Source organism: Schizosaccharomyces pombe (assembly GCF_000002945.2).
Source record: "Schizosaccharomyces pombe strain 972h- genome assembly, chromosome: II".
Taxonomy (NCBI): domain Eukaryota; kingdom Fungi; phylum Ascomycota; class Schizosaccharomycetes; order Schizosaccharomycetales; family Schizosaccharomycetaceae; genus Schizosaccharomyces; species Schizosaccharomyces pombe.
Genome location: NC_003423.3, coordinates 99,603 through 121,689, shown reverse-complemented (window position 1 = coordinate 121,689; position 22,087 = coordinate 99,603). Strand labels below are relative to the sequence as shown.

Genomic DNA, 22,087 nt, shown 5'->3' with positions numbered 1-22,087 from the left:
AATATTCCTAAGCTTTTTATTTTTTATTAGCAAAAGTTAGTAACTTAGGATCTTCAAATTGCTTCAAGAAAAGTTTAAATAGTAAACAATACTCAAATTGACAAAAATACTATTAATATATATTACAAATCAATGATTTTCTGCTTGAAATGCGAAGATCTTAGTTTGTTAGCTTTTATAAGTTTGATATAAATAGACTGGTAGCTATATTTAGTAAGACAGACGTATTATACCATTTTAGCATTCAAAACAAAAACTAAGTGCTTCAATGACTATTTCCCCTTTTTAATAAGTTCAAACTAATGAGAACGGTCGTTGTTATTACCCCAGCCAATTTGCTTCCCGACGTTGCAAAATATCGAAATGTCTTTCTTTATGATTTTTTCTCCAATGACCCTACCTTGTTATTTTAGTCTGAACGGTCGAGCACCGCTACATGCTTAAGTTCATTGATATGTCTAATCAATTATGGTAAGCATAACTGCCAGCTACTCAACTAGAGAGCTGCCGAAGAAGAAGTAGTTCAATAATAAAAGGGTTCGACCTCTGATCTGTGCCATATAAATTTAGCAACAAATTTGAAAAGGTTAAACCCAATATACTAAAACGAGAACACAACAGATATCATTTACATAACTCGTGATTGTATCAAAGAAATCATAATTCAATCAAACTTCGATATCAATCGTAGATCCATGGGTAAGGCATAAACGAAATAATCTTAAATGGAAGAGATATTTGCAGGATATGTGCTTTTATGAAAAGCGCAGCATATTATGTAGGAACATCTCGTGGTAAGACTGGGATAATGCTTTGAAAAGATGAAAATAATAATACCGTAAAAACTTTCGACTAGTGAAAATTTTTTTAAATGATTTGTGAGAGTCTCTGAGTTTCTATTCATTCACTTAACAATACCATCAACGTTCTTCCTATCAATTTCCCCAGTTGCTCGTTTCCCTCTTCCCCTCATTTCCCACAAAAATTTATTATCCCTTCCAATGCTATCATCCGCTTTTTCCTACTACTTACTCCTCAATATCCTTATGTGAGAGAATTCCCTACCGAACTTCATTTTTATTTACCGAATGCAGCTGTAATACCCTTTCAGGTTTACGTACTTCCGCTTTCGTTAGCACCAATCGTTAAATTCGCGTGGGAGAATTTTGCTTCGTTAAGGTACTCAGAGTTTTAACGTTTTTCGCTAAATCTACTTTTAGTGTAAGGAAATGATGGCTTTTGTTAGCTTATTTTCTAAGCTAGAAGGTCTGTTTATTACTTAAGTAATAAAAACGAAATTAATGATTTGTCAACTAACGATGCATCCCCAATACTTAGCAGATTAGAATGCGGTAGTTAATTATCATCGTGCTGTTAACAAATCTTTTCAGATGCACATTTGTACTCATCCAATAAACAGATGCGGGAGAGACTTCAACAATGAAGTAAAGCTTTTTTTCCCATTGATATATAGCATTGTATCCTTTTTGTTTCAAACTTGTCGAAATTTAGTGCATCAGTGTTGTGCTTGGCTTTCCAACTGAACTCTTTTACAGGCCTACGCACAAAAAAACTGGTTTGAAATGAAATGAAAATTAAGAAGAGCTTAGTTACTTGTAAGTAAATAAATGGATTAACAATTGTTTTTCGTATTCAGCGCTAAATAGAAAAGTAAACATAACTACTTAAAATTTTCTTGCTATGATGGTTACCATTTCCTACTAATACTTAGTTAAGTGGTTGGAAGTAAAATCTACCTCATCACCCGTTTACTTATCCCTGAATTATGTGGTGATACAGATAGACGTAGTGTTGCAGTGATCATAAAATTTATGGTACAAAGACTAAATTTACGTCCAAAATGAACTACAGCCTTTACTTGAGTTTTACATTTTTTTAATAATATATACATTACGCTCTTAAGGATATTTAATAAGTGAAGTAACTAGTTGTTCGGGATGGCCAAATCGATGATAGTCTTAAACTCAACATACCTTTTTGTTTTTACACCTATAGAAGATTTCACTGGTATTGTGATATGCTTCACGAATGTATACTGAACTTGTCTGGAATATGCTTTGGGGAGCCATCTCCTTTCCCATCCCTTAATATGTGTTTTTCCCAAAAGCGACCAGACACCAATTTTACAACATGTTCGTGTTCATGGTATTTCGATATTTGCTGCTTTTGTGAACTCGAATAACGTATTTAATCCAGCAAAGATAACCTCAGCGTATCGTGATAAATTTTTGATATCATAAAAATTCAAGTATATAAAGTCGTTGATTTTTGAAAATCCTTTCACACTCTTCGCGCAATAGAGGTGACTAAAAGTTTAGAACAAACTGACAGTTACGGACAATGAATTCGTTAAAGTCACTTTGCCTTAAATGTATTGTGACATTGTGTTTGTTGGTAAACGCTTTCGCGTTTGACTATGCATCACTACAAGAGCAGGACGAAAACCTATTAGCTGCCTGCCCTCAATATATTACAATTTATACTAATGGCCCAGTCCCTGGAACCACAACGATATATCCAACTTCCAATGTTGCATCTAACACATCTGAAAATTATCCTTATACGGGATCAAAATCTTTAAGTAGTTCATCTATTCTTTCTAATTCAACTATTTCTACTAGTTCATCTACCCCGATCACAGCTTCTGTTCCCACCAGCTCATCTATTCTCTCTAATTCAACTATCCCTACCACTTCACCGGTGCCGACAACTTCTTCCACCCCGACTAGTTCATCTATTCTTTCTAATTCAACTATCCCATCAAGTTCCTCAATTTCTGCCAGTACCATTACAACCACTATCATTTCTGGTTCAACGCAATTTACCACTACGTTTGTTGATCAAAGTATTGACACTGTTGAAGTGGTAATTCCGACTGCTGGTTATATTACGACTACGTTGACTTCTGGATCTAGTTACCCTGTCTCAACAACCACATTACAAACAGTTTCTGGAACTCAGTCAGGTTTAGTGGAGGTTATCACACCGTCTTGTGGATGCAATCCAGAGAACTCATTTCACTTGAGACTCGTGGGTGATTCAATCAATCCTTCATATGTTTATAAGAATACTAATGTGTCCGATCCAGACGAAGGTAACATGTACACATCTACTGAGGGAAACACCGAAGCAGTTAATGTTTTTTATTATGATCCTACTGTCGAAAGAATATTAACTTGTGATTGCGTACGACCTGTATATACGATATACACTGATGATCCAGATTCATCCTTTGACATTATCAAAAATAATAACGGAACCTTCACTTTTGTAGAGAGTTCTTCAGGGGAAATTCAGACTTTACACGTTAGCCAATATGGAGCATTATGGATCACATCTCCTGAATATGATGGAGAGACAGGTGGTATGGATGATGTAGGTTTTAGGGCGGACGATGTTATTCTCGTGGCCTATTGACTTTAAGGATTTATCCCATCTTTTACTGGACTTTAAAGTCCTTGTAAATAAATTTAATATATAATTTTGAATTGAAAAATCATACTATTGCTAACGAGAAGTCAATTTATTTAACAAATTTATGAGAATTCTGACTTGAACTTTTTGCACTAATTTACTTTGTCCGTGCCTTCTTCATTTGTCAATGTTAATTCCGATCTTTGTTGATACATAAAACCTTTTTATGAGCGAAAAAAATAATTTTACATTTTTCATAAATAAAAACCCCAAAATGTTTAGTTCGCAATTCTGTTCGCAGCAAAGTTAAATGCTTACGGACTTATTTATTTAATTATATAAAATAAATTTCAAATTTCCAAATTGATTTAAATTGCGGTTTATATTTGTTGAACATGTAAAATATGGCAAAAGTTGGAGAAGTAATAATTAATTTTTAAATTTATAAAACCCTTCCAATTTTCGGATGCTTTAACTTTCTTCTGAATATCAAAGTCTGGCAACCGAAAGAGAAAAAATGTATTTTTGTTAATTTTTCATTACTGATCAAAATTTTTTGTCGGATAATAAGCTGTTAAGTAGTTTATTCGACAGAAGAACACATTTTCATGGCAATGGTTCTTTATTTTTAGCAAGTCAACAAAATATTCTTACTTAATATATGTTCAAGCATAATCTGAATTCTATCGTTCTAAGGATATACGGAACACATCTATAACAGATGACTTAACCGTTATTGTGAGCAGATTCATACGATAACTAGACTATGGATGCCAATCATCAAAAAGAAACATAGAACAGAAATGATTTTAATAAATTTAATAACTAAACGAAAGATATTATGAGTGACAGTATCTGATTCTAAAAAACAACCTATTTATTTTAGCGAACAATTAAATCAGTAAAAAAATTGAAATGTCAAACGAATGGGTAAAGAATACCAAAATTTGAATTCTATTAAATACTGTTTTTACTTTAGCGAACTCGTGAGATAAGGGTTCTAGGATTGTTATTTTTCTGCTCATCATACTACAAAAGCAGTAGTTTAAATAAGTACATTTACTGCTTATTGTAGGCTTTTCAAGCTTTGGTAAGTTTCGAAGACGAATTTCTCTTGAGGGTATTTTAAATTAAACAACCATTACCCTTAACTTTAAAAGCAATGTAGTATAGAAGCATACATTCAGGTTAGTCATTAGCGATATGATGAATAAGCTCACAATATGTCACTTTTCGGGGTATATAGATCTTTAGAATATTTTTAAAAGCTACTTTTCAGATTTAAAGGAAAGATATATGTCTTCCAACACATTACTTTTTTTAAGCTTGCAAATGATCATTTGTTCATACATGTTAGCTCTGCTAACAAATCAGTAATTTTAATTTTTCATTGATAATTAATTAATAGTACAAATCTAAAATTGCAAACAACAAATATATCTCGAACAATGCTACAGTATTACGCTCAGCTAAATCTTCCGTGAAACATTTAGCGACAATAGCAATTATTCCTAAATAAAATAATATAATACTCAAAATTTTAAATTCTAGTGCTTACATACCTCTTTAACAAATTTCAAAAATTGGGGTATTTAACGGATTTACATGGGACTTGTTGAAATATTTTAGAGTCTGATTTAATGCTGATGTTAATAAAATCAAATAAAAAAAGCAATCAAGTTCTTCTGAACATAGCTTTACTATTAACATAAAAAAAACGGCCATTCATACATTTTGCAAATTGTTTGATAAATGACAAACGTCATGAACTTTTAATTATTTTTTTTTACCAAAGAACATAATCGTTAAATCGTGTTTTGTTGCTCCACGGAACACTTCGATATACCTTTGACTTGATAAAAAAAATGCAATTGCTCTTAATATAATGCTATTGGAATTGTTATTTTTAAAGCTATGAGTACCTTTAAATTGATGCATTATGAGAAGTTGTTATAATTTTACTGTTTTTGAATATACGTAACGACGCAACGCATAACTTATTGCTGCATTCAGAATACAATTTTGAACAAAAGATATGCCACAAAAATGTAGCATATTATAGAATTAAGTAGGATTAAAGCAATTAGTTCGAATAGGCTTTGATAAATATAGCTGCGTATCGCATTACTTTTTGAGCCTCTCACAAGTTTATGGTTTCGCAGGTTTGCTTTTTTGTTCAGGTAATTTTCTTGCCCAACCAAGACATTTCTGTTTCTAAAATCTTTAAAAGGAAAACTTGAACTGAATGCTTTTAACTATCGATTTAGCATCTTCTAACCACGAATCCTGTATTAATGCATCTTAAATGAACACAGCTTTTCTTGCTTGTCTATATTATCGTGCAGTAAATATTTATTACTAGCAACCTGTCCAAATTTAATTTACCAATACAAAACTTTTAGTTTTTTTTTTTTTTAAAAAAAAACGCGTTTTAAAGTCTTAACCGGTTTAATTCGAAAGTTGCAAAATCACTTCATCGCTAGGTTGAATGCATTTTTTTAATGAATTTTGTTTTTAGTTCATTTCATTCATTCATTATTTATTTCATTTTAACAATGATTATATGCAATATCTTTGGTAAAAGCAAAAAACTAAAAAAACAAAAAGGTCTAGTCGAAAATTTCAGGACCTACCATTTCATTTTTAGTATTATTCAGCATTATTGCATCACAGCTTTCTTTGTGACATGAAATAAAAGTACTTGCATTGCTTTTTTGTCACCTATTTTATCGTTATTTCAAAGTTCAATTATTTTTTTTTCCACAAATGAAGATCTTTTAACAAATTCAAACCCTCGGGACCTTAAGCATATGTCATCTTAACAACAAATTACAAAATGTTAAGATTTTGCCTTCAGTAGACATCTTTAACTTTTTTTCGCAAATTAAATTATTTTAAAAATTTAACGTTTGCCTTTTGCAGATCAAAGGGTATTTTCTAATAATACAATTTTTATGCTACCTTCGAAATAATAAAAGTTTAGATTTTTTTTCTCATAGTAAAATTGTTCTTAATTCATTTGAGAGCTATTTCCGAAATTCGTTCGTTGACACTTAGATATTTAAAAATTTTTAATCGCAAAAGTCCAGTTTGCTTGAATCCATATATTATAATAATAAACCTTTTTGTTCAAAAACATCCATTCAATTAGTTGCACGCTCAAAATCAATAGCACCTTTCGTTAATTTAAATGCAAACAAATTAAGGCACAATTTGGCATGTTTGTTCAAAAGCTTCTGGAAATTCATTTTCCCGGTTTATTTAGTTACAAAGACTTCTTTATTTCAACAAACTTAAAATACAAAATGCTCTTGTTTGATAAAATACATTATGGGACCATCAAAAATTTGATTTCATTTTTTAAAAATGATTTCCGATTTGTTTCCTATTCATAACAGACATTGTGAAGCTGTTTTAGCAAGATGCTATTGTTACGAAACGGTAAATCATATAATTTCAATTAAGACGATTTTGCGGATTTTTTAAAGCCCCCCCTCCCATCTTGTATTTACTCCATATAAACTTATGCGGTAAATAGACTATACTGGACATTGTACGGCGATAGAATTTAGTTAACAACGTTTTTTGCTTTACTCCACTACTCCACTATTCTAATCTGTTATCGGTAAAGTCGAGCCTATTATTTTTTAAAGCAAGTTTAATAATAATAAACAACTGAAACGTCGAATAAACAATTGAATTTTGATGATGAATTACAACTAAATTTATTTGGCTTATACGACTTTTTTATTCATAGCAAAAATTTATGATACTGAATGCCAATTAAAAAAACACGCAATTTTGACTCAATAATGTAAAATCAGTTTTCCAATTAACAAAATAAGCGAATTTGGTAAAAGTAGTTGCAACGACTAATCAATTACCCAAATAAAAAGCAAAGAAAATTTCCTTCTCTAGCCTTTTTTTCAGCCCGGAACTGGATAAGCACAATATTCCTTTTTTTTTTAGAAAAAAAATTATCTACCTTAGATTGGAGAAAATTCTTGTCAAGTCCACGGACATAATTTCCGTGGACTTTCTTCTGCTTTGCATAAAATACTTGCGAAAATATAATCCAAAACCCACTTTCTATCTGTACTGTTACACTTTAATAGTTTATAATGCATCAAAAAGCAATTATTATTTTTTTTTTCAAAATTTTTGGGAAGTAAACAAATTTAACCTATATTTCACTTGAAAAATTTTTTTTCACTACCCGCGGTAACATGATACCGTGCAAAATTGTTAATTTGGGAATTTTTATGTTACTGTTTTGCTAGCAAATCACATTTTGTGTAACTTATTTGATTAACTGCTTTTTGAAACTTGCATTAACATCCAAATTTAGATATTGATGTTTTTCATTTTCTATGTAATTTGCTTTAATTTCGTTTTTAAAATTAGCAATTAAGATGGTAAATTGGAATGTGTACAAAAATTTTTTCAGGAGCCTTTATCTTTTGCTGTCTTTAAAAGTATATATCAAAAGTTAATAAATTGAAGGTGATAGACATAGAATTCTATTTTTGAGGATACTATCATTATACATTATCTTAAGGCTCGTCATGGTCTTTCCCTAAAAGTCTTTAGAACAATTGCGGACCATCTTATCGACTTTTTGTTAATTACTAGCTTTAATTTATCAAGATGTACACGGTAAAACTTCATTTAATTTCGAAGTCCACGGATTACGGTCAATAAAATTATATCACCGAAGATTAGGACGTTGATACCGAGATCTACTATATATAAGCATATCTGACATTTTTAAAAATGCGATCAGCGCTTGAAAAGTTTTCGCAATAACACTATCGTAAGAAAAAAATTTTACGAGGTTTAAAAAAAATTCAAACAGACTTATATAAACTTGACCACTGCAAATTTACCGACGGACTACTTAACACTTGAGTGCAGCTTATATTAGTATTTCGACATTTTTATCATCGCTGGGCATTATTTTTATTGCTCTGACAATACTTCCTAACAAATCTGAAGTTTTTTTTTTTTTTTTTTTACTTTTTGTATTTGCCAATTTTCAATTGGTAAATATATAAGCTTTCAAGAGATATTTGTTTTATTTTCCTTTTTACTTTAAAAGCAATCTTTCGAACTTGTGTATTTTTTTTTTCTTTTCCTTCTGTCAATTCGTGTTTGTGAATAATCATTTGACTAAACAGTCTAGCCCGTACTACTTGTAATTTTCAAGATGTCAGCTAAAGATTATGACTTCGATATTGAAAGCGTTTTGCCTGAAGAAAAAGCTCCACAAGTCTCAGAGGCCAAAAAGGATTATATTTCCCAAGAATCGACAGTTTTGTCTGGCCAAGTTGATTTTGTAGAACCTGAGCATAAAGGGTTTTTTCAAAACTTAATAGATGGCTTTAAACCAGCCAGAGAAGCTGACGGTAATGGAGGTCCCGCATTAAAACGAGGTTTAAGTACGAGGCATATGCAATTGATGTCTATTGGCGGTGCTATTGGTAGTGGTTTGTATGTTGGTTCAGGAAGCGCTTTGGCCGACGGTGGTCCAGCTTCAGTGATCATTAATTATATTTTAATTGGTATTATGATGTTTTTCGTTATTTATGCTCTGGGTGAGATGGCTGTCGCGTATCCAGTTGCCGGCAGTTTTAATACTTATGCAACGCGCTTCATTGATCCTGCCTGGGGATTTGCTGTTAGCTGGAATTATTTTTTTAATTATTTTGTTACATTCCCATTTGAGTTAACGACTTGCGCAATTACGTTTACGTTTTGGACAGATGTCAATTGTGCGGTTTGGATTAGTATTTTTTTGGTTGTCGTTATTGGTATTAACCTTTTCGGTGTCCGTGTTTTTGGAGAAGTGGAGTTTGTATTAGCTCTGATTAAAGTGGTCGCTACCGTCGGTTTCATTATTTTAGCCATTATTATTAACTGTGGAGGTGTACCAACCGACCACCGAGGATATATCGGTGGCAGTATCATTAAACAAAAACCATTTCGACATGGATTTAAAGGATTTTGTTCTGTGTATACCACTGCTGCTTTCTCCTTTTCTGGAACTGAAATCGTTGGACTGGCAGCGGCTGAAGTCGGCGATCCAAGAAAAACACTACCTGGTGCAGTGAAGCAAGTCTTCTGGCGAGTAGCTATATTTTATATTGTTTCCCTAATCTTGATCGGATTGCTCATTAGTCCTGATGATCCCAAATTAATGGGCAACGGATCAGCAAGCGTTTCACCTTTCGTTCTTGCTATTCAAGAAGCTAACATTAAAGGTCTTCCTTCTGTTTTTAACGCTGTTATTATTATTTCCGTAATATCCGTGACAAATTCAAGTACGTATACAGCTGGTCGTACCCTCCATGGTATGGCGAATTTAAAGCAGGCACCTGCATTTTTCAAGTACACCGACCGTCTGGGTCGTCCTTTAATAGCAATGATTGTGGTCCTTTCATTTGGATTCTTCGCTTATATTAATGAAGCCAATAATAATGGAAACGATATCAGTGACACAGTGTTCGACTGGTTACTAGCAATTTCCGGTCTTTCCAACTTCTTCACTTGGGGAAGTATATGTTTATCTCATATTATGTTCCGTTTAGCATTTAAGAAGCAAGGTCATTCCTTAAAGGAGTTGGGATTTGTGTCTCCCATGGGAATCTGGGGTTCAGTCATTGGATTGGGTTTCAACATATTATGTTTGATGGCTGAGTTTTATGTATCTCTGTTCCCCATAGGTGGTAGTCCGAATGCTAATGATTTCTTTCAAGGATATCTAGCTGCCTGCATTACTCTTGTTTTCTTCATTGGTTACAAGATTTACGACAGATCGCATATTCCCTCTTTGGATAAACTGGATATCACCACTGGTTTAAAAACATATGAATATGAAGAAACGAAAGATTCTTCTGATACCGGGAGATTCCGTTTTTTCAAAAAAATAATTAATACCGTTTGCTAAAAAAAATTATTTAAGCTTTTAATAGTTGCATATTACTTCGATTTCAGAGTTTGGATCATCTCAGGCATTTTTCATCAAAAATTAGGTTTCCATAAAGCCTATTTCTTTTTAACCCTTTTTTTACAAATAATTATACCTATTTATTTATAAACTTATTACTTTTGAAGTTATAAATAGCTTGATACAGTATGCAGTCCGGGGGATAAGGATCTTATAAAATGTCGAGCTGCCCGAAAATCTAGTTAATTTATTATAACGTATCAAAAAATAAAAATTTGTAATTTTTCTAATCAAAATTAAAAGTTTCTATTTAAGTCTCATTGTAAATCTAGTATTAGTAATAAATAGAGATATTTGATTGAAGTGCTATGCTACCATTCAGTTTTGCACCATAGTCGTCAATTTTATTTAGTCATATCGGATAACATGATCATCTACTTGTTAAATGATCTGTTTTTATTTTTTTTTTTATTTTTTTTTATTTTTTTGCAGCAATTAACATGATTAAGCAGCTCATTTATTCGAATATCTTGTCCAATGGAAATGAAACTCGTTTACAATTCGACCTACATTAATTAAATGAAATAGTAAAAGAATGAAAATAGGTAGGAATCAGCTAATAGTCGAAAGCGCCGAAATATATGTTTGGAGAATTTGACTAATTAAGCGGGCATAGAGGTAAAGAAACGTTAGCAAAACAATGATTATGATATTTTTTGACAAAAAAACAAAAACGTGCAGTAATTACACACATTCTCTTTTAATTGCAATATACGAAGATATCCTTTGTTTTTTTCCTCATTATTTTTAAGGTGCTCGCTAAAAAAAATTTTTTAAATACTTCAAAAGAAGATTAACATATAAATTAATAGGCAGTAAGCAAAGTATCTATACAGATACAAAAGACTTGATACATAAAGCATTTTTATTTAAAATAGCAACTATCAAGAAATTTATTAAACACTCTTGCAAATAATTTACGTACGACAGATAAAATGACATTAAAAAATTTTAGGTTTCAAACAGCGTGATGCATATAATTTTGAAAGCTGAAATTCTTTAGTATCATATGTGCTTTGAATAAATCTACTACTTTGACGTAAATAAAAATCACTAATAATAGATATATAAAAAATTACTCAAAAGCTAAAGGGAATTCAAAATAAACCAAAAAATTCGGTATATCAAAACCGTCATTTAAAATATACTTATTTAAACAAAATAAATCCTTCAGGATTGTATTTACGAGTTGATGATGATTCCATTACTGAAATTTTTATCAGACAGTTTGGTACAGGGCGATCAGATATTATATTACAAACGAGATTTAGAAACATAATAAACGTCATATAGTGTAGTATCGCAATTTATTGCCTGAAAAATATCCAGCTCTAAATATCATTTTGCATTTTACCATTAGCGTTGATCATCCCTATTTGAAAGAATCATATCTGTACTCGAAGAAACTATAACGGGCATTTACGCAAAGCAACGTGTTTTTTGCCTTTTCCGAATTAAAATAAACAAAAAATAGTTTTTATTTTACTACCTATAACTTCAAAATATTTGAGAAAATAGAGCCAGATGATTATCAAGCAATAATAAACTTCAGTGACTCAAACACTTGTAAACAACTGACAGGATTCGAAAATCTATAAAGAATGTTGCTAACAGCGAGCATGCAGGACGCATTTAGTAAAATATAACAAACAGAAAATCATTAAGGTCGAAGGCGCACAAGATGAGCACGATATAAACAGCCATTAAAAGTTATTTTTAATTTAATACCCTAAAGTGCCGTTAAATTACATACATGTTGTATTAAAATACAACAAGATATATGAAAACATTATAGGTCTTCTTGTTTCTCTTATAATAAATTTTAATGCATTCTTATTCTCCTCAGGCTACGATTCATTGTAACGAGCATCGATAATTATTATTTTTATCTGTTCCTTTATTGTCCACAATTTTTAAATATTAAAACAGTAACTGTAATCTTTATTTTTTTATTGTCTTTTTAATTTTATATGCATTTTTTTTAGATAATCGACAGACTTCTTTTGCTTTAAAAAAAAAAACAAAACAAAATGATTAAAGATCAAAGGATGCGGTTTTAACTGGTGGAAAGTTTGTTCATAAATAGTAAAAAATTACCAATCATTGATCACTTTCACATATTTTATGCTCAAGCGATACTTTTAACACTATTATACAAAAACCAATAGTTATAAAAAAGTAAAAATAAAGACGTTCATCAATTCTTCTTATATTAAACACCTACATTTGATTAATTGTGCATTTAAAAAAATTAATCAAAGAAAAGTATTTTTGTTAAATAGTAATAAGAAAGAAGAAAAAGAGAAAGAACGCTTTCCACTCTTTAATTCAAGAATTAAAATAATGGATAAATAAATTTAATATTTAAACGACATTTTTAGAACGTATACTGTAATGGTACACGTCTGGTAAGTCCTGTAATGATTTCAAACGGGTTTTCGTTAGAAAAAGTTGATACTTCTTCTATTGTCAGTTCTGGATTCCCCCACAAAACAACATCATCACCCCTTTTAACATCCGGGACGTCTGTAACGTCAATAGCCAGCATATCCATACAAACTTTTCCTACTGTTGGTACTCTCTTTCCATTTATTATTACGGGACATCCATTTCTAACTTGAGGAAATCCATCACCATAGCCTATAGCAACAACGCCTATAAGCGAATCACGAGTTGTCACATATGCACCACCATAACCAATAGGTTGATCTTTTTCAACGTGCTTTACACAAACAATAGTAGACATTAACTTCATAGCCGGAATCAACGGTTTAGGTAATTCAGGAGCCTTAGCGTCGAGATCATATGGATCAAGTCCGTATAGCATAGAGCCAGTGCGTAACCAATCCATATGAATTGTATTTAACCAACCCACTACAATTACTCCACCTCCAGCACTAAGTGGATCAGGTAAGCAGCCGGCAGCTTTTTCAAAAATTCTCCATTGTTTTAATGTGTATTCGGACTTTTCAGGGATATCCGCGAATGCAAAGTGAGTGGCTTTGACAATACCACTAACATTTTTGTGATTTTTTAGTAACCGATATTTATCAGCATATTCTGCAGGAGTAAATCCAAGTCGATTCATTCCAGAATCAAGTTTTAAGTGAACTTCAACCGGTTTTTTAAATGGATAATTCATAAAACTTTTTAACTGTTCTTCACAGTGAATAGTTATAGAAAAATTATATTTATCAATCAGGCTTAGTTCGTCTTCATCTGTAAAAAAGCCTTCCAACAAAAGAATTCTATTTTGTATTCCGCTAAGCCGTAACTCCAGAGCTTCTTCAATGGATGCGACGCCAAAACCCTCAGCTGAACAATATTTAGCAAGGAATTGAGCAACTTCAACGGCTCCATGTCCATAAGCATTTGCCTTTAAAATGCATAAGATGTGAGCGTCTGGATTTTTTTCGTCTAGTAATTCTCTAATGAGATTGTAATTGTAACCAATAGCGCGCAAATCGATAACAGCTCTAGCCCCCCTCATCGTTAAAATAGAAATTGTTTTGTGATTAGAATGCAAGCTAGCTGATCTGTTTGTTTCTCAAATTCGTTGGTGGAAAAAGCGATGCTATAAGTAATTCAAATCCTTACTGTTTATTTAAACAATTTATCTAAATTTTCACATATTTCACGCTAATTTATATGCAACCGGAAATTACATCTTTATAGTCCGTGGTGCCTCCGTGGTGTCCGGTGATCATAAATTCGCATTAGCGTTGCTGAAATCAGAATGACAAATTGTGCATTAAATTGATTGCAAATGTGAAATGATTTCCCAAAATTTCAATTATGATAGGCAGATATGCGGATATAGTTGGACTTTTTGTTCAAACTGTTAAATGAAAAACCAACATTAACTAAATAAAATGGCAATTAAAATGTAAACAACTATTGAACCACAGCTTTATAATAAATTAAAATTATTTGTAAAAAGATTCAACTTGGTGCTTCAACCATTTTGTTTGAATAACTATTACTACAGATTATCTAAATAACTAATAAAACAGAAGGGAACAAGAAATTGGCTTTAGCTGGTTATTTCGACACCCTCCTAGGCATGCAAAACTGTTCTATTCAATTATAATATGGTTATTATGAAAGGTGTGTATATTTAAAGAAAATTACGATCAAAATTAAAATACGTGCTTTTGATAAATGAGATACGTAAAATCCAAATAGCAACTGTTATGTTTTTATTAAGATCTTTCAACCCGGTTTATTATAGAAGATTAGGAACGAAGTTGTTCAGGTATTGAAATTCAAAAAAACGTGAAAAGATGTAGTTAGGGAAAGGGTATGCAACAAAGACAAAACAATTGTAAAAAAAGACGAAAAGAAATACATATTAACAGGTGCTTGTAAAATGTGCTCAGCAAACGGCATTCCATGCTTTTTTCAAAATGTTTAGAGGACCCTTGGAAGAATATTCTTCTTTTTCTTCATCTTGGTTGTCATAAGTTTTAAGTCCAGTATCGATATCTAGTTTATCCAAAGAGGGAATATGCGATCTGTCGTAAATCTTGTAACCAATAAAAAAAGCTAAAGCAATGCAGGCAGCTAGATATCCTTGAAAGAAATCATTAGCATTCGGACTACCACCTATGAGGAACAGAGATACATAAAACTCAGCCATCAAACATAATATGTTGAAACCCAATCCAATGACTGAACCCCAGATTCCCATGGGAGACACAAATCCCAACTCCTTTAAGGAATGACCTTGCTTCTTAAATGCTAAACGGAACATAATATGAGATAAACATATACTTCCCCAAGTAAAAAAGCTTGACAATCCTGAGATTGCTAGTAACCAGTCGAACACTGTGTCGCTGATATCGCTTCCGTTTTTGTCGGCTTCATTAATGTATGCAAAGAAGCCAAATAAGAGAACCACAACCATGGCTATTAAAGGACGGCCAACTCGATCAGTATAAGAAAAAAACTTGGGTGCTTGCTTGAGAGTTGCCATACCTTGAAGGGTACGAGCTGCAGTGTACGTAGTAGAATTGGTTACCGAAACTACCGAAATAATAATGACAGCGTTAAAAACAGAAGGAAGACCTTTAATATTAGCTTCTTGAATAGCTAGAACAAAAGGTGAAACGCTGACATCGCCGTTGCCCATCAATCTAGGATCATCCGGACTGACCAACAATCCAATCAATATTAAAGAGACAACATAAAAGATAGCAATACGCCAAAACACTTGTTTAACAGCACTGGGTACGGATTTCCTTGGATTACCAACTTCGGCTGCTGCCAGTCCAATAATTTCAGTTCCAGAAAAGGAGAAAGCAGCAGTGGTAAAAACTGAACAAAATCCTTTGAATCCATGTCGAAATGGTTTTTGTTTGATAATACTGCCACCAATATATCCTCGATGGTCGGTTGGTACACCTCCACAGTTAATAATGATGGCTAAAATAATGAAACCAACGGTAGCAATTACTTTAATAGTACTCAATATAAATTCCACTTCTCCGTATGCACGAACTCCAAAAAGATTGATGACAATAACAACCGCTAAAAAAATGCTAATCCACGCTGCACTATTAATTTCTGTCCAAAATTTAAAAGTAATGGCACACGTTGTTAGTTCCAATGGACACGTGACAAAATAATTAAGAAAGTAATTCCAGCTAACAGCAAATCCCCAGGCAGGATCAATGAAGCGCGTTGCATAAGTATTAAAACTGCCAGCAACTGGATAAGCAATTGCTAATTCGCCGAGAGCGTAAATAACAAAAATCATCATAATTCCAATTAAGATATAATTGATAATTACTGAGGCTGGGCCGCCATCTGCGAATGCACTGCCTGAACCAACATACAGACCACTACCAATGGCTCCTCCAACCGAAATCATCTGCATGTGTCTGGATGTCAATTTTCGTTTCAGTGCTACACCGTCACCACGAGTTGTTAAAGCAGGCTTAAAGTCGTCAAAAAATCTCTGCAAAAAGTTTCTACTCTTTGGTTCAGCATAATTCTCGACTTCGCCGGTAGCTATTACCTCTTCCTCAACGACATCTCCTTTTCTTTCGATGGACACCTTCGGTGCTTCCTTTTCAAAAGCGTTTTGCTCAATATCGAAATTGTAATCGCTATGTGACATTTTGTAAAGAGATAGTTCAAAATGAAAGCATTAAGTGATCAAAGAACATCAACTGATTCAGCCCAATTAAGTTTTTCAAAGTTAAATCTAATTTGAAAATGAATAAGGGATAAACAAAGATACTAGCAGTCTTTTTATAAAGACTAAAGAAATGTTTGTGCGCTTAGTACTATCAAAGATAGTTCATACAAACGAAAATGAAGGGAAATGTCAGACTATTATATAATTAAGGATTTAGGGAGAAAATAATGTAGATAGCAATAAACTAAAATTTCATTGGAATCCAGCATTGATAAGCTGTGAGTCCATGGCCTTTACCCTGTGTTTACCAGTATTTAATTGTTTTATCATTCGACATATTATTTCTTACCGAAACAAAAAGGACATATGCCTGTATTTTGCTACTTACCGTACCATGCGGTTGCATATCGAAGTTAGATAAGTTCCGTATATAGTATTATCTTAGTGCCTGATAAAATACCCGACCTTAACTTTTGGTGTAGTGGTTTAAGCATCTCGACAAAGCGGACAAAGAAAATCTTCAGCTTTCTGAAGTAATGCACTATTTTGCGTTGCTTGCATTTTTAGTATTCACTAAACGAAAGCAACCAAATTCTAAGAAAAACAAATCTGGATTTCACTACTTCTGTTTTCATGCTATCCAATTTGAAGTTTTCCATCAAAATAAAGATTTTGCTACCTTATAAAAAATACGCGGTACGGTTTATTTGGATAACATGTTTAATAAGAATTTGAAAATTATGAGAATGCTGAAATGCAACACCAGTGTAAACTTAGCAGTTTAAAAATGGTTGAGAGATGTGGAAATATAGGGAATCTGCCAAACAAAAAATCATACAATATGTTACTAAGAAATGTGCAAAACATAATACCAGAGCTTGTCATCTTCGCAGAAATATCACTTTAATTTTTTTAGCTGGGAAGAAAACTTGAGTAACTGTAATCAAAATTTTTATGGCTTTTTATCGATAAGGATATAGCGCTTAATTTTTTGACAAACAAGAATGAGGTTACATTATGCAATCATATATTATTACCGAAAACTTTTTACTTGATATTGAACTATCCCTAATTAATACTTTAGTTGCCCAATGCTTCTATAAAATACTTCTCGGTATTTGGTTTAGTTCAATAACTCATTCCCTTCAATTTATAAAAACTAACCATATTCTTTTCCAGTTTTTTAAAGCTACTCCCCAAAGCGCTAAGTCATTTAAGTTAATCATCACACCTAATGAGTTGCTGACTTATTTCTAAATTACACCTTGGAACGTTGTGTTATTACTATGGCTAAAAAACTAAATTAATGTACTTTTATGTCATTGATCAAAACGATGCCTCATAGGATGGTAAAATAGCAGGCATTGACAAAATGAACTGGGAGTTCAGGATATGATTAGATTCTTTAGACGTTGATAAAGGGCAAGCAACGTCCACGAGTGTATGATGATGGGGAAAGTTTATCTATAAAATTAAGCTAATGGAATAAAAAGAGTTACGAGGATGATATAAAATCAATATGATGTTATATCCAAAGAGTTGCTAGAGTGTCAATAAACACCATGAATGAGCAAGGTAGAAAAATTACTAACCAAAAAACTATATCGACCAAATTTTTCTCCCAACAAGTTTTTTTTCGTTAAATAGCTGACTAATTAGTTATGAATTTCGAATCGATACCCCTCAGCTGTTTTATATTTTCTTGAGCATTAAAAATAAGGATTGGAAGCATATTTGAAAAAATAGAAAATCGTATTATTTTTCAACTATAGCTGGATACCGGGTTACAAATCAAATTCTAACAAAATAGTACAAGTAATTACAATTTCAAAAAATTTATAGCCACTACTAAATTTGAAATTGTTTAAAAACAAGCCTCTTTTTTTTATTTAAGAATTAATTGAATGCGATTCAATAAGTCTTTTTTATTTTTTTCTTTCTGTCACAAATGATTGTTGGGATTTCACGTTTAAATTTTAATAAAGTAATTTAACGTACCTTCGATAAATGCAGGGGAGGAATTAGTAGGTTCAAGTGCCATGCATTTGATTACGTCAACACGAAAGTTTACGTTCATGAAGTTAGCAATCAAACGTAAACAATAAATCATTAACCATGGTCTATAATATCTATTTAACTTTCAGTTCAACTGTATAAATAAGCGTAACTTCCAATAGCGAAAATAATATTTTTCTTCGAAATTCACAATGGCTTTTCTTTCCAATAAACAACTATGAATGACATTTTAGTCGTTTAATGATTCTTATTTTAAATTTTCTTATAAAGTATAATAAACTAGCAAATGTTTCTTTGACCTTTTTATGCGTTCACTAGAAACACTTCAAAAAGCAACGTCTTAAAAGACCTCCTTCGTAATCACACAAAACGGCAGACTAATCTCAACTATTTAAAAAAAAATGTTTACAAAACTTTTAAATATCTACGGTTTTCCAAGTCATTCTATGCTTATTACCATACAACAAGTTATAAAGCTAATTAATTAATTAAAGAAAGGAATGAAACCTTTAAATTTTTGAATATAAAAATGTTTTTATGCTTAACAAATACTGAATTATTTGTTTTTGCTTTTGAAATGTAATATATGCATTGGCTGTATAATAATAAATCTGACTTCATTAACGACGGGTCTTCGACATTTTTTATTTTGCCCGAAAATTAAAACAATATTTTAGCAATATAACTACACTGACATTACGTTGTGTATCACTGTATGTCCCAAATTTACTTTACCCACATAAATAATACGATACTATAATTAATTTTGTTGACATTTATAAAAATCTATATTATCTAGAAATACAACCGAACCTAGTCTCTCAGTTCTGTTATTAGTTATGTCGATAACCAAAACTAATAGACTTTTACGATAATAAATACATTGTATTTTTAAAGCGCCACTTACTAATAATTTGTAACTCGCAGCAAAAATCATGGTCGTTCAAAGCATCTATCAGCAACACTACACTACGCTATGATGCACTACGTTGAGTATTACTATATGTCACATTTTTTAATTATACATTGTACCATAGTTGATACCATATTAAGATGTATCTTTATGATAATCTATAAGACCTTACTTGAGTATTATAATTGGCGCTGTAGCTGAACCTCATTCTTCAGTACGGTTACAAGCTATATTAGTGATAGGCAAGGAAATCTAATAATAGGATACCTATAATTAATTGCTACTTATACGACCTGTATATTGCAATATAATAATAAATTACAAGGAAAACTCACCGCAGTTTTATTGTACCATTAAAACAGATACCACACGGCGAAGCTGACAATACTGAATACATCTACTATTTTAAATATTTTATATGTAAAGTGAACTAAAATATAATATTAATTAATAAGAAATGTACATATTGGAAGCAAATTGATCAAAAAGGCAGGATATTTGCTTAACTGTCTAAAAACTGTTTTCAACCATGATTACTTGGTTGGGCATCAACCAGCCTACGCGCTCCTTGTACCAACCTAAGGAAATATACTGAACACTATAATCATGTCAAAGAACCCAAAGGTAAGACCACCTGAATTACTATACTACTGAAGACTATAAAACTACATTGCAAATACAAAAAAATGAAGAAAAATAATCAATAGAGTGCCACTGTGTATCATATTTTTAAGTAAAAAAATGTCGCAATTCAACAGTCAAACATCGTCACGTAAGAAGAACGAATAAACAACCATGGCGTGAAAAATTTTGCATTATCAACGTGGGCATCTAATTTTAGGCAATATTTAAAAAAAAATTATAAAAAAATCTGGGTACATAATGAAAATTCTAAGACTTTATTGATTAATAGAATTTCTTATGTGAAAAGGACTGCTGAAAATTTCAATAACCATCAATTTAGCATCTTATGGTTTACAAAGAAATCATTATTGTCTAGCACTCTTCTTTGCTATAGAACCTTGTTCAAACAAATTATGTCTTGGTTTTACAGATTTTTCATTCGCGATTATCAGAATTGTTGGATGGTTTCAATTATGGGAACTGGTTTATCTGCTAATGTTTTGCATAACTTTCCCTTTGCTGCACGGTGGCTACGTATATGCTCCTATATTATGTTTGGATTCGCGCTGGTTTGCTTATTCACGAACACGATTGTCTTTTTTTTTAAACACACTATCTATAGAGGTACTCTGATTCAAAAAGAAGAATTTATTGATGTCCCAAATACACTATTTTTAGGTTGCTATACCATGGGATTCCAAAGTTGTATTAATATGCTGTGCTTTTTGAGTAGCCAGTCATCACCACAAGGTTGGATCAATTTTTTATATATCCTTTGGATATTTAGTGTAGCCATGTCTTTTTTCACTGCGTGGGTTATTTTCTCTACAATTTTAACAAAAAGGGCGAAAATTGAATTTTCTACGTTTTTGCCGACCATTTTGCTACCCATTGTACCGTTAACTGTTGCAGCATCTACAGGTTCTGTTGTTATTGAAACCTTTTCTACCCGTTTAAACAAGAAAATAATCTTAAATACAATTGTCACATCATTTATTTGCTGGTCAAATGCGATTGCTTTAGGCTTTTGTATAATTGCTTGCATACTTTGGAGAATGATTTTTTTTAAGGTTCCAGCTCGAGCTCTGATATTCACCCAATTTGTTCCAATTGGAGTGTTAGGACAAGGAGCATTTGGTATTATTATGCAAGCAATTAACGCGAAAACCTTTGCGCTTTCATATTATCAGCAAATTCCGATGATTGAATTTTATTCAAATTGCGTGTTAGTTCAATCGTTAATATTGTCTTTATTTCTAATTTCTTTTGGATACTTTTTTACATTCTTTGCAGTGTTCTCCGTAATTAACTATGGATTCAGGCACAAGTTTACTGTTGCCTGGTGGGCTATGACTTTTCCTTTAGGTACAATGAGCATATCCAATACGCAGTTATCCAAAGTGACAAATATAATATTTTTTCGAGTAATAGGGGCTATTTATGGGACTGCTTTAATACTTATTACGATAGTTTGCATTGTGGGAAATACCATTATGGCAATTCAAAAATTAAAATCCGAAACTTCGAGTAAAAATTTGGTTGGTATTATCTGAATGTTGCATTTAGTTTTTTTTAAATGGTTTTAATGAAATTATTTTGATGAACTGGAAACTAAAAATCCTCACAATGCTTATTTCTGGAAATATCTACGGTTTTCCAAGTCATTCTATGCTTATTACCATACAACAAGTTATAAAGCTAATTAATTAATTAAAGAAAGGAATGAAACCTTTAAATTTTTGAATATAAAAATGTTTTTATGCTTAACAAATACTGAATTATTTGTTTTTGCTTTTGAAATGTAATATATGCATTGGCTGTATAATAATAAATCTGACTTCATTAACGACGGGTCTTCGACATTTTTTATTTTGCCCGAAAATTAAAACAATATTTTAGCAATATAACTACACTGACATTACGTTGTGTATCACTGTATGTCCCAAATTTA

The 22,087-nt window shown here is 31.9% G+C and overlaps 5 protein-coding genes and 20 long non-coding RNA genes across 25 annotated transcripts, besides 1 other annotated feature; 11 read left to right on the top strand and 14 right to left on the bottom strand.

Annotated features, from left to right (window-relative positions):
• Positions 1-46: 46 nt before the first annotated feature.
• On the bottom strand, positions 47-1,113 carry SPOM_SPNCRNA.293. The gene has a single exon (NR_150183.1). It is a non-coding gene; the product is annotated as a non-coding RNA (long non-coding RNA).
• A 397-nt stretch (positions 1,114-1,510) lies between these two features.
• Positions 1,511-1,769, bottom strand: SPOM_SPNCRNA.4573. Its single transcript, NR_193932.1, has one exon. It is a non-coding gene; the product is annotated as a non-coding RNA (long non-coding RNA).
• A 592-nt stretch (positions 1,770-2,361) lies between these two features.
• Positions 2,362-3,798, top strand: pfl7 (DIPSY family glycoprotein Pfl7; the record flags this gene model as incomplete). Its single annotated transcript, NM_001356052.2, has 1 exon — positions 2,362-3,798. One exon carries the CDS (start codon positions 2,362-2,364, stop codon positions 3,436-3,438), a length of 1,077 nt encoding a protein of 358 aa, NP_001342964.1. The 3' UTR covers positions 3,439-3,798.
• Positions 2,636-3,413, bottom strand: SPOM_SPNCRNA.4572. Its single transcript, NR_193931.1, has one exon. It is a non-coding gene; the product is annotated as a non-coding RNA (long non-coding RNA).
• A 175-nt stretch (positions 3,799-3,973) lies between the features above and the next one.
• Positions 3,974-4,562, bottom strand: SPOM_SPNCRNA.4571. Its single transcript, NR_193930.1, has one exon. It is a non-coding gene; the product is annotated as a non-coding RNA (long non-coding RNA).
• Positions 4,563-4,991: 429 nt separating this feature from the next.
• On the top strand, positions 4,992-5,323 carry SPOM_SPNCRNA.4570. Its single transcript, NR_193929.1, has one exon. It is a non-coding gene; the product is annotated as a non-coding RNA (long non-coding RNA).
• A 168-nt stretch (positions 5,324-5,491) lies between these two features.
• SPOM_SPNCRNA.4569 lies at positions 5,492-5,939 on the bottom strand. Its single transcript, NR_193928.1, has one exon. It is a non-coding gene; the product is annotated as a non-coding RNA (long non-coding RNA).
• A 505-nt stretch (positions 5,940-6,444) lies between these two features.
• SPOM_SPNCRNA.4568 lies at positions 6,445-6,856 on the bottom strand. Its single transcript, NR_193927.1, has one exon. It is a non-coding gene; the product is annotated as a non-coding RNA (long non-coding RNA).
• Positions 6,857-6,894: 38 nt separating this feature from the next.
• SPOM_SPNCRNA.4567 lies at positions 6,895-7,539 on the top strand. The gene has a single exon (NR_193926.1). It is a non-coding gene; the product is annotated as a non-coding RNA (long non-coding RNA).
• On the bottom strand, positions 7,107-7,598 carry SPOM_SPNCRNA.292. The gene has a single exon (NR_150705.1). It is a non-coding gene; the product is annotated as a non-coding RNA (long non-coding RNA).
• Positions 7,599-7,800: 202 nt separating this feature from the next.
• Positions 7,801-8,209, top strand: SPOM_SPNCRNA.4565. The gene has a single exon (NR_193924.1). It is a non-coding gene; the product is annotated as a non-coding RNA (long non-coding RNA).
• SPOM_SPNCRNA.4566 lies at positions 7,833-8,152 on the bottom strand. The gene has a single exon (NR_193925.1). It is a non-coding gene; the product is annotated as a non-coding RNA (long non-coding RNA).
• A 115-nt stretch (positions 8,210-8,324) lies between the features above and the next one.
• aat1 (amino acid permease) lies at positions 8,325-10,683 on the top strand. Its single transcript, NM_001020959.3, has one exon. The coding sequence runs from the start codon at positions 8,642-8,644 to the stop codon at positions 10,379-10,381; it is 1,740 nt and encodes a 579-aa protein (NP_595053.1). The 5' UTR covers positions 8,325-8,641; the 3' UTR covers positions 10,382-10,683.
• SPOM_SPNCRNA.4564 lies at positions 8,391-9,305 on the bottom strand. The gene has a single exon (NR_193923.1). It is a non-coding gene; the product is annotated as a non-coding RNA (long non-coding RNA).
• Positions 10,684-10,873: 190 nt separating the features above from the next.
• SPOM_SPNCRNA.4563 lies at positions 10,874-11,084 on the bottom strand. The gene has a single exon (NR_193922.1). It is a non-coding gene; the product is annotated as a non-coding RNA (long non-coding RNA).
• A 700-nt stretch (positions 11,085-11,784) lies between these two features.
• On the top strand, positions 11,785-12,285 carry SPOM_SPNCRNA.1310. Its single transcript, NR_150182.1, has one exon. It is a non-coding gene; the product is annotated as a non-coding RNA (long non-coding RNA).
• Positions 12,286-12,336: 51 nt separating this feature from the next.
• On the bottom strand, positions 12,337-13,931 carry alr2 (alanine racemase Alr2; the record flags this gene model as incomplete). The annotated part of the gene is made up of 1 exon (NM_001020958.3): positions 12,337-13,931. The coding sequence occupies one exon, from the start codon at positions 13,929-13,931 to the stop codon at positions 12,819-12,821; it is 1,113 nt and encodes a 370-aa protein (NP_595052.1). The 3' UTR covers positions 12,337-12,818.
• SPOM_SPNCRNA.1309 lies at positions 12,916-14,176 on the top strand. Its single transcript, NR_150180.1, has one exon. It is a non-coding gene; the product is annotated as a non-coding RNA (long non-coding RNA).
• Positions 14,177-14,468: 292 nt separating this feature from the next.
• Positions 14,469-17,026, bottom strand: SPOM_SPBC359.01 (amino-acid permease). Its single transcript, NM_001020956.4, has one exon. It carries the CDS (start codon positions 16,560-16,562, stop codon positions 14,817-14,819), a length of 1,746 nt encoding a protein of 581 aa, NP_595051.2. The 5' UTR covers positions 16,563-17,026; the 3' UTR covers positions 14,469-14,816.
• On the top strand, positions 16,254-16,581 carry SPOM_SPNCRNA.4562. The gene has a single exon (NR_193921.1). It is a non-coding gene; the product is annotated as a non-coding RNA (long non-coding RNA).
• A 135-nt stretch (positions 17,027-17,161) lies between the features above and the next one.
• On the top strand, positions 17,162-18,525 carry SPOM_SPNCRNA.291. The gene has a single exon (NR_150179.1). It is a non-coding gene; the product is annotated as a non-coding RNA (long non-coding RNA).
• Positions 18,526-19,027: 502 nt separating this feature from the next.
• On the top strand, positions 19,028-19,373 carry SPOM_SPNCRNA.4561. Its single transcript, NR_193920.1, has one exon. It is a non-coding gene; the product is annotated as a non-coding RNA (long non-coding RNA).
• Positions 19,374-19,552: 179 nt separating this feature from the next.
• Positions 19,553-19,896: an LONG TERMINAL REPEAT.
• A 127-nt stretch (positions 19,897-20,023) lies between these two features.
• SPOM_SPNCRNA.4560 lies at positions 20,024-20,410 on the bottom strand. Its single transcript, NR_193919.1, has one exon. It is a non-coding gene; the product is annotated as a non-coding RNA (long non-coding RNA).
• A 139-nt stretch (positions 20,411-20,549) lies between these two features.
• Positions 20,550-21,830, top strand: SPOM_SPBPB10D8.07C (transporter; the record flags this gene model as incomplete). The annotated part of the gene is made up of 1 exon (NM_001020955.3): positions 20,550-21,830. One exon carries the CDS (start codon positions 20,550-20,552, stop codon positions 21,687-21,689), a length of 1,140 nt encoding a protein of 379 aa, NP_595050.1. The 3' UTR covers positions 21,690-21,830.
• SPOM_SPNCRNA.4559 lies at positions 20,865-21,672 on the bottom strand. The gene has a single exon (NR_193918.1). It is a non-coding gene; the product is annotated as a non-coding RNA (long non-coding RNA).
• Positions 21,831-22,087: the final 257 nt, after the last annotated feature.